At 39.5% G+C, this 12,229-nt stretch overlaps 1 protein-coding gene across 2 annotated transcripts; it reads right to left on the reverse strand.

The window, feature by feature from the left end:
• Positions 1-951: 951 nt before the first annotated feature.
• On the reverse strand, positions 952-11,867 carry TIGAR (TP53 induced glycolysis regulatory phosphatase). Of its 2 annotated transcripts, XM_083845828.1 has the most exons (6): positions 11,639-11,863; positions 9,660-9,697; positions 7,721-7,842; positions 5,368-5,445; positions 2,902-3,012; positions 952-2,466 (listed from the first exon to the last, which is right to left on the reverse strand). In XM_083845828.1, the coding sequence occupies exons 1-6, from the start codon at positions 11,668-11,670 to the stop codon at positions 2,008-2,010; spliced, it is 840 nt and encodes a 279-aa protein (XP_083701954.1). In that variant the 5' UTR covers positions 11,671-11,863; the 3' UTR covers positions 952-2,007. The 2 variants fall into 2 exon arrangements, with proteins under 2 accessions (XP_083701954.1, XP_083701955.1); XM_083845829.1 differs by lacking the exon at positions 5,368-5,445 and having other exon boundaries at positions 11,639-11,867.
• Positions 11,868-12,229: the final 362 nt, after the last annotated feature.

The following is a 12,229-nucleotide window of genomic DNA, read 5'->3' on the forward strand; positions in this document are numbered from 1 at the left end:
AATTGGAAAATAAGAGCCATAAGGAAGAGGTTTTCCTCTCTACCTATAAATAAAAGAAAGCAGTTGATCAATCAGCAACAAGGTTTACCAATGCAGAAGTTCAATATGCACCTCTGATTTAAGTTTACCAACCCAACTTTAAGAGTCCAGTTCTTCTTATTATGTAATGCCTTACAGGACAAAAGGCTAATCCTGGCTGACAAGTGTTACTAGTACCCATTTTCACATATCAGGCACACTGCTTCTCCTCTCTGTGGTTTAGCTGTCAGACACAGCAGCAGCTAGCTGGTTTCATCATCATTTACTAGATAAACAAATCCTACTGTAAGTAAAAGCCCTAGGTTCGTTTCGAGGTTTTTGGAGAACTCTGCCATACAACACTAACTCTGATTATCACAAGGCAGAACACTTCACACTTTATCCTCCACATTTTAGTAGTATTAGCATTGGACAAACAACATAGAACAGAAGCAGACCCCTATTCAGTGTTCACATAGGAATCAAGACCACTTACCTATTGAACCACAGTCACAGGAATGTAAGAAGCAAAGTAGTCATGAGAGTCAGATTAAACAGTTCTGTTGTTGGTTTTCAGCACGACAGCATTTTAGTATACATACTAAGTATACAATGGCAACCTCTCTTTGCTCCTTAAAATTCAAGTGTCTGCTTCAAGACAAAGGAGCCAAATTGGTTAAAGTACACGACAGCACATTAAAAAAAAATACACAAAATTAAAACTTCAGTCAAACAGTTAATTTCATACAGTTGCAAGTAGTTTAAGTGTATCCCTACCATTTTAACAGTGTTTTTTTCTTGTGAAGAGTTAGGTTAGCACTAATCCATCAGCTCTTCATGAGTAAACAAGTGCTCTATTTCATTATTAAAAAAGTAGCCTGGAGTTTTTCAGAAAAAACAGAAGCTATATTATCTGAGCAAGGCTTCACAGAGTATTATTAACAAGAACTTTTATTTCAAAGTAAATACAAAAAAATGGAGTTCTGTTCAGGAGCCTTTAATTCATTTTTACAGGCTTAAATACGCAAATGAAGAAAAGGTATGTGTAGATTATAAATAACACAAATCAGATAAGCTTCCACAGTAACGCTACAAACACCCCAGTGGGGAAGGTATGCAGCACTAACATCAGCTATATGCAATCAGTCATCAACAATCAAGCAATCAAACTTGCCTAATTCTAGGCAAAAATATTCATCCATTAAGTGTATGACTGCAACGGACAACAGGATTCCAGTCAGGTACAGTTTACCATATTAATAAGGTTGTTTTTTGGAATAGAGGCCATCGTTTCAACTATGTGCGCATGAGGTTCCTCATTCTGCTTACAGTTAAAAATAAGTACTTTATGTTTGTGTACAGTGCTCTGCAACAGAGGTCTCAACCACACTAACATTTTCTTACAAAACACTCCTGCGAGGTAGGTATATCATCATCCCTGTTGGGAAAATGGAGAAGAGGTTTGCCCAGAGTCTCACAGTTATTTAGTATCAGAACCAGGAACACGTCATCTGACTCTGTACCAACCTTTTCCACTAGGCAATACCCCTTTTTAAGTTATACTATTGCATTCAAAAAAATTACTTCAAAATAACAAGTGTTAATACTACAATATAGCATTTTGTAATAAAACAAGAATACAGTATAGTTCATTTTTTTTAGGTACCGTTACTCTCCCCTGCCCCAACTGCTTTACCTGAAGATAACTAAAGTATTTACAGACTAACAAAAAACAGTTTTTAAAAATATTCACTGTAGGAGTAGGCATGCAAGTGACTGGATGTTACTGTCCATAAAGAACATGTGTTGTTTCTCCAGCACCAACTTATAGATGTACTAGGAGCATGCAAACTGAATGTTATTTTAAGATGGTAGGCAGTTGCGTGTCTTCAATCTTGCAGTTTAGTGCCAATAACTCCAGTCAATATAAATACCTTTCCCAAGCTTCGTTTAATGGTGACTGAAAACCACTCCCCCCTATAAAAACTCTTAAAACACTTTCTGAGCTACACATTCAGCTCCCACATCCACCAAGTGAGAGTCTTGATTAAGACACACACACCTGATTTCAGGTTCTAACCTACTTCCATTCTGAAGATTTATAATGAAGTGACTAACTCCTGTATTGGGACTGACAGAAGACAACTGAGACTTTGTTAAGTTTGCTGGTAAAGTACACTTGAGATCTGAAACAAAATAACCAATCCAGTTCCTCATGTAGGCTCCATGACTCACCACTAAGATATTGGCATCTAATATTTTAGAAGCTCCACCGTTATCAGAGCTAAGTCCTGGCTGACTGCAGTGATTTGTCCAAGGGAAAACTGACTGTTCTTCAGATGTTCCTGAGCTTCTGCTTGCTGCACCATGCATCTCTCGCTCTTTCTGTTCCACTTCAACAGCTAGCTGACATAGAAATTCAAAAAAATCCTTTGCACGTTCTCTTACCTAAAAAGAAAATAAAGGTCAGAAGAGTAAATTGTGAAGAATGCAAGAGATTTTAGCTTTCAGGAAACACAGATACAACTACTTCAGATAAAATACAAACATTTATCACAGACAAGACTCTGAAAGCACAGGTAAGTTAGTGAACGCTGTGAAAGCTGCTCTGCCCTTCAAAGCCAAGGTTGAGAGCAACTGCCACCATCCTTCTGCATATGAGAGCTTAATGAAGAGTCAATCTCAGAATGAATATTTTACTTCTAAAGAGACTCCCTAATGGACAACCATTAGGTCAAGTGGTGTTTTTAGCTTGGAAAAATGGTTGGAAAAAGTCCTTTGGTTAGACTAAACTTTCAGTAAGATGTTCCTAAGTAAGCAATAGCTGTATCTGCACTAATGAAATAGCCTAGAAACCAGGCCACAAATACATAAATACCATACTTCATCTAGCGTTTCTCCTCCAGAAGGTGTGAATGCAGGACATTGTTCTCCAGCAGCCTTTGCCATAGCCTTGAGGTCAGTCAAAGGCCTTCCTTCTGCAACACCATATTTCTGTAAGAGGCAAGTTACAAAGACTAGGTTTAGCAAGGTAACGTCTTCACTATCACTTCCAACGCAAACATCTCCCACCAGCTTTGTTTTCTAGATTCTTAAGTGTAATGTGCGGGTTTAACTACTTTTTACATTTAATCCCAACATTGGGGGAAAAGGTATCTTTATATCTGCTATTTAGGTTAGAAGTATATATACATTGGGTAGAGAAATACATTAAGAGTAGCATCTCATTTAAAGGGCTAGCATTCAAAACACTACTTTCAGCCTGATCTTTGACTAGAGATTCTTTTCTTATATTCTTGACACTCAGTATACAAAATTCATGTGTCTTCATAACTGAGGTTGCACTGCAAATACCCCTGTACATAGCTGTTCACAGGAGGATAAACTCCATTTACTTTTCACTTGCAAAAATACTACAAGGAATTATTTTTCACAAGCAAAATATATTTTTATCTACAGAATTCTGTAACTGTCACAAGACAGAATTAAACCATTTTAAAAAACAAAGTTTTTTATTTTTATTTTTTCAGGGCACACATTACTGCTGTGGACAGAGTTTTTAGAAAACAAGGAAGGAGAAAATGATCTTAAGAACATATACTAATGGACTCAGAACATGCAATTAATGATCTTCAATGACACACTTATTCCTGAGACCTCCAAATGCAAGGCCCATATGAGAAACAGCAAAAAAGAACCCGTATATACCAACTAGTCATTCTGGACCACTAGTAGTCACATTATAAATTAATATTTATCATCTCTAATATATTTTAAAGGATATACATGTGGATGTCTACTACCATTTTTTACTTTGAAAAAATTTCCAAAGTACATCTCTTAACAGTGGCAAAACAGATTAATACTTCTCCCACTAAAGATTAATACCTCACTACCACTAACAGATGAAAAACACATTCAGGCAGAAAGCTTTGGTCCTTTCTTAGAAGGACTGAAGACAGTGAAAACAGTACAGTTATGAGTATTCTGAGAAATCAAGGACTTGTGCTGTACTGCCAAACTCTCAGTTACCCATGTTCCATAGATCCAGACACTGACAACTGTAAAACAAATATGTGCTTATTACTGACACTTTGACTTCTATGCTGTGGACATGGAATTTGCAGCCATAATAATTTATTACAGTCTTAGGAATTTAAGTGTACTGAAACAAGTCTACTCTCAGTTCCCTTCTCTAAAGGGAAACTTGCAATTTAATAACATTAAGATGTGAAGAAATAAAAGCTCTGAAACTACTAAAACGTAAATCCTAATCTTAAAAGATTTTTCCAGACTTCTCCCATGAAAGCAAGGCACAAGATAATAAAGCTTTCTTAATAGGATCAATGACATTTGTTCCTTTAAGCTTAAGTTTCTTCTCATGCTATTCAAACTTAATTTCAGTTATCCAGAGCAGTGCCTTACAATTTGTGGCTTGCAGAAACCATATTGGCATTTCCGTACATCAATACAAACACCATGAAAGGGAAAAAAAAGTAACAAAATTAAGATTATTCTTTGTAAAACTGTATCACAACCCATGATATTTTCGAAAACACCCGGTGGTTAAGCAATTAAAGAAGACTGAGAGGCATATCACTTGCTGATTTCAGGGGGTGAACCAAAGTTTCTGTCAGAGATCAAAATGGGAAATGCTACAATCAAGTTCTGCTCTTTAAACACTTACTTGCCTGCAGGCAATATGCAGTCCCAATTTTTGCTTTTGTAGCATTTCAGTATTTAAAATTCAGCTGACACAGTCAGTGTAGCATCTGAAGGGTGACTCATACTAGCAGAAACAGCCAGCATTTAAGTTTATTCTGATCAAGACATAGTTAAAAACAGACAGGAGGTACTATTATGCCTGTAATTAGGTAAAGGGGCTAATCAGTATAGCAGATGGTTCCAAGACCAGCAGAAAGTTTTCCAATAGTCTTCATGCAAATGAAAAGGTATAAACATTAAAAAAACATCAGGTTGTGCCATCAGGCTAGAGAAGGGAGGCAAAAGGAACACCTCTAACATTTTATATATGGGTCTAGAATGTATAGCTAAGCTTTTTATTACATTTAAGGTAGTTCCCTCCACATGCAAGTCATTCAATACTGAAATCACCAGAACACCACAGTTACAGCACTACCACTAGATTTTGGCTTTGCTTCAGAATTCTGCAGTCAGGCAAACTATTTATAGTACCCGATGTAAAAAAAAAAAAAATCAGTTCTTAATAATTAAGTACACATCATATAGTGCTCTCCACTGTTAAATCTACTATTTAATAAGTCAAGATCAGCATTAAGTTGCATTTTCAAATTGTTCAATATTAAAACAAACTCTTTTGGCACTTACTCTCTCTCGAAGTCTTGCATCATACTTGATTTCCAAATCTTTGCAAAACTTATTTTTTCCTATAATTGTGGCAGCAGTCTAAAAAGTGAATATACAGTCACATCAACACCTAAACCATCTTACAAAACCACAGTCTAAGTGAATCGCATTAATAGTACCCAAAAACCCAAGTACACAAGATTAAAAGTTTTCCAGCTAATAGCGTCTGTCAGAATTGCATATATGGCCTGTGTCATGCCATAAAAGGCAGAAATGTTGCAATCTTCTGGAAGTTCTTTCCCAATTTAAAGTCCATAACAACTGGAGACACTTAGCACCCATGAAAGGTGGGCAGCTAGACGCACATCAGCGGCACGATTTATTGGGATAAAAGCCACATCTCCTCTTGAGTATACTGCCATTCACAAAGCAATCATGCCAACACATACTTGTAGTATGTGGGTCATGCTTGCAAGCAGCCCATTCCTAAAAACTGATCAGTTACTCCAACTGCCAACAATATAACATCTATTGAATGAAATCACTTTCTGGCAAATGGCTACTTAATACACCTCAGAAATCAAATACTCTTGAAGCACTTAAGAGGAAGGAGGGAGTTTGCTGGCAATATACAGAAGTGTCAGTCTTGATGCGCAGGAAAGAGACGCACACTGGATTATACACTTAAAAAAAACAGATTATACTCACCTGCTTTTTGACAGCATGGCCAAAAAGAGAGAGAGAAAACCCAAAGGGCTCAGTTTGCTTTTAATAATGTCTGGATGTCTTGAGTTTCATATTTTCACATTCCAGGTCTGTCTGCTCTCTTCCACACTGCTAATTTCTGGAGCTAGTCTTCGACCCCTCCCTACTAGGCTAACTCTGTCAAACATGCTCCTCTGCAAAGCCTCTCCCTCTCTCTCTGCCTGCCCTATACCTGTTCACTGTGCATCTCTTTTAGTGCTCAAAATCCCTGCCCAGCTAGTACAATTCTCTTTGCATACATCCCCAATTTCTCCTACCCTGCTCAGGCTTGAGTGTTCCCCCACCCCCACCCCTTTTTCAAAGGAACTTGTACATTCCTCTCATACTTGAGCAATGAAGTGACAGTGTAGTAAAGGGCACCCTTCATAGATCTGCAGCTGCCAAAAAAGGGAGTTATAAGCGAATAGAAATTGAAGCTCTCTTCACGTCTTTGGAAAAGCTTCCGCAAAGTCTGCATAGCTTTTCAAAAGAATGGCAAAACATGTTGCTCTTATGCAAAGGACAAATTCAGGTCTGCTTTCTACTTTAGAAGTGCGCGAACGCTTCTCATGGAAAAGGCTTTCTCTAATAAAAGATGCCATTATTATGCATTTTATAAATATTTAATTATTGCACTCCTCCCTACCTCTCTAGTTTGTTTTCTGCCTAAGTTATGCTGCTACAAGCCTATGAGTCACTGGTCTCACAAGTTTATGTGCTGCAAAAACAGATGAGCAAGATGATCTGTGTTAAAATGAAGAAATTTTAACCTAGATTTTGTTGATCTGGTTTACAAGGCTTCAAAGATTTTTGTAGCAGTACAACTGAGGAAAAAGCAAGAAACTAGGGCTATCATAGATTTCTTAGTTTCAATCATGTGAAGCCTTATGTCTCCTGAAATCACAGAATCAGTAACAGGAAACAGAATTAAGGATAGGACTCCCATAGGAGGTGTGACCTTCCTAGAACAGCTAGCAGCTCGACACCTTTACATATAAAAGTTCTGTTTCCCTAACTTTTTTGAACATTTTGTAATCTTGTATACAAAGCCACACGTAAACCCACTCAGTTACTAACATTGTTTCCTCTTTAAATAATCTATTTTATATCTTTAAATAATCTATTAAAAATAGTGCATAAGGTGAGAGGTATGGTATTACATTCCTGCCAAAATCCAACAGCTCTGTACATTTAATGGTTCTTGTACTGACTTTACAGCAAGACTTGATCTTGCCTTTATTGGTCTGCCTTTCTCAAAAAAACACAAGTAGTTACAATGCAAACAGCAATTTGCTTTGTTTCTTCAAAGAAAAAAAACAACTTTGGTCTCTGTTACCTCTGAATCCCCATCACTTTTAACAAGAGTATGTACACACAAAATAATGGAAAATCCATAAGAAAAACACTACATGTCATTTTGCAAGCTGGCCTTCATCAATGCGCTGTTTGCACTGAAGTTCCCTTATTCACAGAGGCCTTCTGGAATTCTACACAACTCAAACTTCAGTTTTAAATCTATTAAAATAGCCTTTGGCCTTCCTTCACTGTATTATTTTTGTATCACCAATAACAAATAAACACCAAAATCTGAAGCTAATATTTACATTCAGTAGCCTCAAGAAGCACTTGCCTGCTTTGCTCGAAGGAGGTCACTTGAAAAGACATGAGTAAATTTTACATTACTGAGAAATAAACCAGCAGCATCTGCTTGTTTGAAACCAGTTGCAGAGAGCGGCTCATCTACTCCTTGACCTACAAAACACAAACCCATCAACATTAAGACAAGTAAATTTAAAATCATTTATCAGCTTAGCAAACATGGCAGAGAGAATCTGCTCAGTCATTATAAAATGCGTCTCCTTCAGCAGAGTCAACCATTTGTAAAAGGACTATTCCTCTGGTCTTTCTTAAACTTAGTCACACGGTATAAAGAAAGGGAGCACACACTAGAAAGGCAGAAGGATCATTTACTGATTATATTGAAATTAAGGTATTTGCATAAGAATTTTTTTTTAAAAAAACTTTTAAACATAAGACAGAGGCCTACACTTTCTAAACATGAGTAGTCATTTCAAATCACTTGTCCTTTTTAGACTAGGCTCTGATAGGCTCCTTGCTAGAGGAGTCAGTCTCAAGTGAAATTAAAACTGAAAATATTTGTCCATTGTAAATAAGAAATAACAGACAATACAATTGAGATACAGCTGTTGATACTAAAATACACACGTGGAAAAACACGCACATCAGGAGAGGCAAGTCCTAACAAATATGAAATGGCGGTTCCTCCCCATTCCCTAATATCGACAATGCCCTGAAGAAATGATGCAACAAGATGGGATTCTGTGTAATGTGGAAAGCTGCACACACTCTTTGCCAAAGACACAGTTTCACAAGAATTTTAGAGTTGATGTAAACACAGTCTGTTGTGGCCTCTTCCTCTCCCCTGCTCCACCTTGCATACTGACACTAACACTCATACAGCTGCATAGCAAGTGTGTTGATTTAACAAATCTAGCTGAAAAGTAACCCTTACAAAAATGGTTTTCAGGTAGAATAGTCTGTGAAGCTACCTGGCCACAGAGCACTAGGACAGTGCTGCGAGAACAAGCACTTTGGTGACCCATCGTTAATGACAAAGGTGTGCTCCTTTGTGCTGGCTGACTCATACACCCAGAACTGTGGCAGAGGGACCAACCTGTAAGAAATTGTTGTGTCCACGCTTGTATCGCCTACTTTAAGTTGTAATGTCAAAATAGAGGTAGGAAAATCCAGAAGCACAATACTTCTTCACAGCACATAGCACTGAATAAAATATATTTACTCAGAGTAAAAGCCTCCAAGGTTCTTTGTAGCTGTAAGCCTCAGTTTTCCTACAACAGGCATCCAAACAGCTCATGGTTTTCAGTTCTGGGTCTTTGAGTCAGCCAGCACTAATTAAATGCTTTTTCTAAAAACTGTCGTCATAGAAAGAGCTGGGACTGAACAATTCAAGCACATTTAAGCAATCTTCACTTTTATTTTTTCCTTGCAGGTGACAGATTACCACCTCAAGGCAACAACATCCTTTACAACATGACCCTTATTCCTGCCTCTGTGGTTCCTTACTAACTCCAGTCGTTGCATGAAAGTGCACCTAGCTGCTTCATCAGAGCTGCTGCTCTCGCTACTCATGCAAGTCCCATAAGCCCTTTCCTCAGGCTTGATAGTAACTACTGAGACTTAAGACAGTAGTCTGTGACATTCTGGCATCCTTAACAGGTGCTGCTATCACTTCATTCAATTACAGGTAACTTTTTTTTTCTTGTTTGGCAAAAGGAAATGTAACACTCTTGTCAATACCAGAAAAGTACCACTATTCGGTGGCATTCTGCAGAGACTGACTTGGAATCTTTGTAGTCTTCTACAGTTATCAAGCTAATATTCCCATCTACAAATAAAAATATTTTAATAGCCTAAGGTATTCAATTTTATTCTGTAATAATATTTAGCAGTTGATCATGCGATTTTTCGTATTGTAGGGAAGAGCAGTTCTCAATCTCCAAGAAGCTAGTAGAATAACTGACACTAACCTTGCAGTATCTTGTCTTTGTTGTATCTTGTTTCTCCACTGAAAGACATTAGACAAAAAAGTGACTCAATAATTTAGTCAAAGTTCAATAACATTATTATATTATAAACAAAAGGGAGAAGAAGAGTCTGAATATCAAAAGCGACATACAGCACAGTACAGCACAGCCTCCTTTCAAAAACAGATGTGTTTGAAGATTTTACCCTAGAACAAAACAATTTTCAAGTAATCAGCCTCAATCACACCATCAATATTTACTAAGACAAACCTACCTGGAACAAAGAGAAGGAAAACAATCTCTTAAATTCATCATAAATGCAGCATAATTTATCTATTACAGTGTCATATTGGAGAGAGAGAAGTAGGAGGACTCTGTAATCCTCTTAAGAGAGGCATTTACCACTCAGCTGAACCCCTGTGCTTTAGAGGGAAGCCAATTCAAGCAATTATCAAAGTTGATGGCAGAGCAGCCTGCACACCTTGAAGAAGCACAGCATAAGATGCCAGAGCTGTAGAAGAACTACTAGAATGAACATAACCTGCTTTCAAAATTAGAATATTTAATCTTGAAAACCGTAACTGGGGATATTGCAAGAGAAGAACAACTAAAACCATGTGACGATATATTCCGTAGGAAAAACTTAACATGAATAAATTTAAGCATGCTTTGTTGAGACGCCTCACCTGACTGAAATGTCACATGGTTAAGTTTTTGCAGTACTGAGGGCCAAACGTGCTGCTTACTTTTTAAATAGCTATCAACACCGCTGGGCAGAAGTCCTTAAGATGAGCCCCAAATAGATAACCAATCACAGAAAGCAAGCATTTTAAGAGAGAACACTATTTTACAGCACACTTTAAACATCCCTGTGCCCAGGGCAACAATTTAATTCCTCAGACTCTATCCACACCCTGACAGCTGTTTTCAGCCTCCTGAGGAAAATGCATCAGGGTGGATGGAGTCCATCCTGCTGGTCATCAGCTTGGGGGTGGGGAACAGCAGCATCTGCAGATTTCCAAGTACCACTAATTTAGCACAGCGTACACAAGCACAGCCTAAGTTAACACCAACCCATTTCCTGATGAATGACTTGTATCTTTCTGAAGTACCTCCTACAGTCCCACCTGAAGATCTCAAGTTTAACAAACTGTTTCAGGCTTTCGTGCTTTCTAAATTATGTGAAAGTAAGGCTGCAATTAGAGCACTGAGCCATGGGGTATAGGTCCGGAAGGGAAAAATAACTCTTTTTAAGAGGAAAATTAGAAAAAGGAAATTGTTGCTCCAATTGCACTAATCAAGTATTAAGCCATATTATGCTGAAGATGAAAAGAAAGTTTGGTTTTCATAAAGTTAAACAGCTAACTACTGTCAGTTGGAGGGAGCTGGAGCTAGCTTGCTAACTGCTAACTTAAATTAAGTTGACTTTCATTTGGAGGGAGCTGGAGCTGCTTAGTCCCGTTAACCACTGGTCTCTGTCAATATCCACGATAGCCTGAAAGAGAAGCTTGCCTTAGTGATTTTGAAGAAGCCACAAATGCCAGTTCTTTAACATTTCACAGCAGAAATGTTAGCCTACCCTTCTTAAACGAACTTTTCACTCCACCAGAGAACTTCTGGCAGGAGGACGGTCACAAGACCTAAGAGCTCATAAATAGCCCTTACTAAATTTACGTGTAACACCGTACTCGGTCGATACTGAACCACCCTGACACAGCCTGCCTTAAGCAAAGCCCACTCCGCCAGCCTGCCATGCCCAGCCGGCGCTAGCAGCACCTCCGGGCCCAGCACAGCCCCGGCAGCGCCGCACAGTCCCCGGCGGGGCTCGGGGGGGCACCGTCACCGCACCCGCCCCCCCCCCCCGGCTGCAGGTGAGGGCCGTGGGGCTGACGGAGCTCCCGCACGGAGAAGGGCTGGCGGCGGAGACGAAGGCTTTGTTTCCCTGAAGGGAGAAGAGGAGGAGGCGGCGCGGCGGTACTCACTGCCGGACGACGGTCAGCCCGAAGCGAACCATGACGGACCACGACCACGACGCCGGCTACCGGGGCCCGCACTGCGGCGCCCGGCGGTGACGTCACGGGGCGGCAGCCGCCATTGCTCCTCCTCCTCCTCCTCCTGGCACCGGCGGTGGTTGGCGGCCGTTATCGGCTCGCCCCGCTGAGATTCGCGGTACGGGAAGGTGGCTCCTGAGGGAAGCCTTCGGCTCGTTTCACTAAATCTGTCAATCAATCAATAAATATAACACACCCCTTCAATCAATCAATAAACAACCCCCCCCCCCAACAAAAAAAAAAAACACACTTCCTATACAAACTTTCTTTCCTTAAAAACTTCTGTGCCTCCATTGCAACCCACCGCAAGGAGAAGTGCCAGCGAGGCACAGTTTCGTGCCTCAGCCATGAGCTTTTTCCACCTCTTGGAACGCATTGGAAGCCCCAGCGCATTCATCACCTTAATGTTTGGCAGGGACTGTGGGGATAGATGCAGGTTCAACCTGTGTTTGGCAGAAGAAAGTGTGTTTGGGGAGAACGGCTGCTTTACAGGCAGCAGGTACATCATCTAGTGGAGATGTG

This window comes from Anser anser (genome assembly GCF_964211835.1).
Source record: "Anser anser genome assembly, chromosome: 1".
In the NCBI taxonomy this organism is placed as follows: Eukaryota; Metazoa; Chordata; class Aves; order Anseriformes; family Anatidae; genus Anser; species Anser anser.

Coding starts and splice junctions, on each gene's coding strand:
- TIGAR (XM_083845828.1), bottom strand. CDS start 11,670: ATGGTTCGCTTCGGGCTGACCGTCGTCCGGCA. Junction 5,446..7,720: donor ACCTCCTTCGAGCAAAGCAG/GCAAGTGCTTCT, acceptor TTCACTTTTTAG/ACTGCTGCCACAATTATAGG. Junction 2,467..2,901: donor GAGGAGAAACGCTAGATGAA/GTATGGTATTTA, acceptor TTTTCTTTTTAG/GTAAGAGAACGTGCAAAGGA.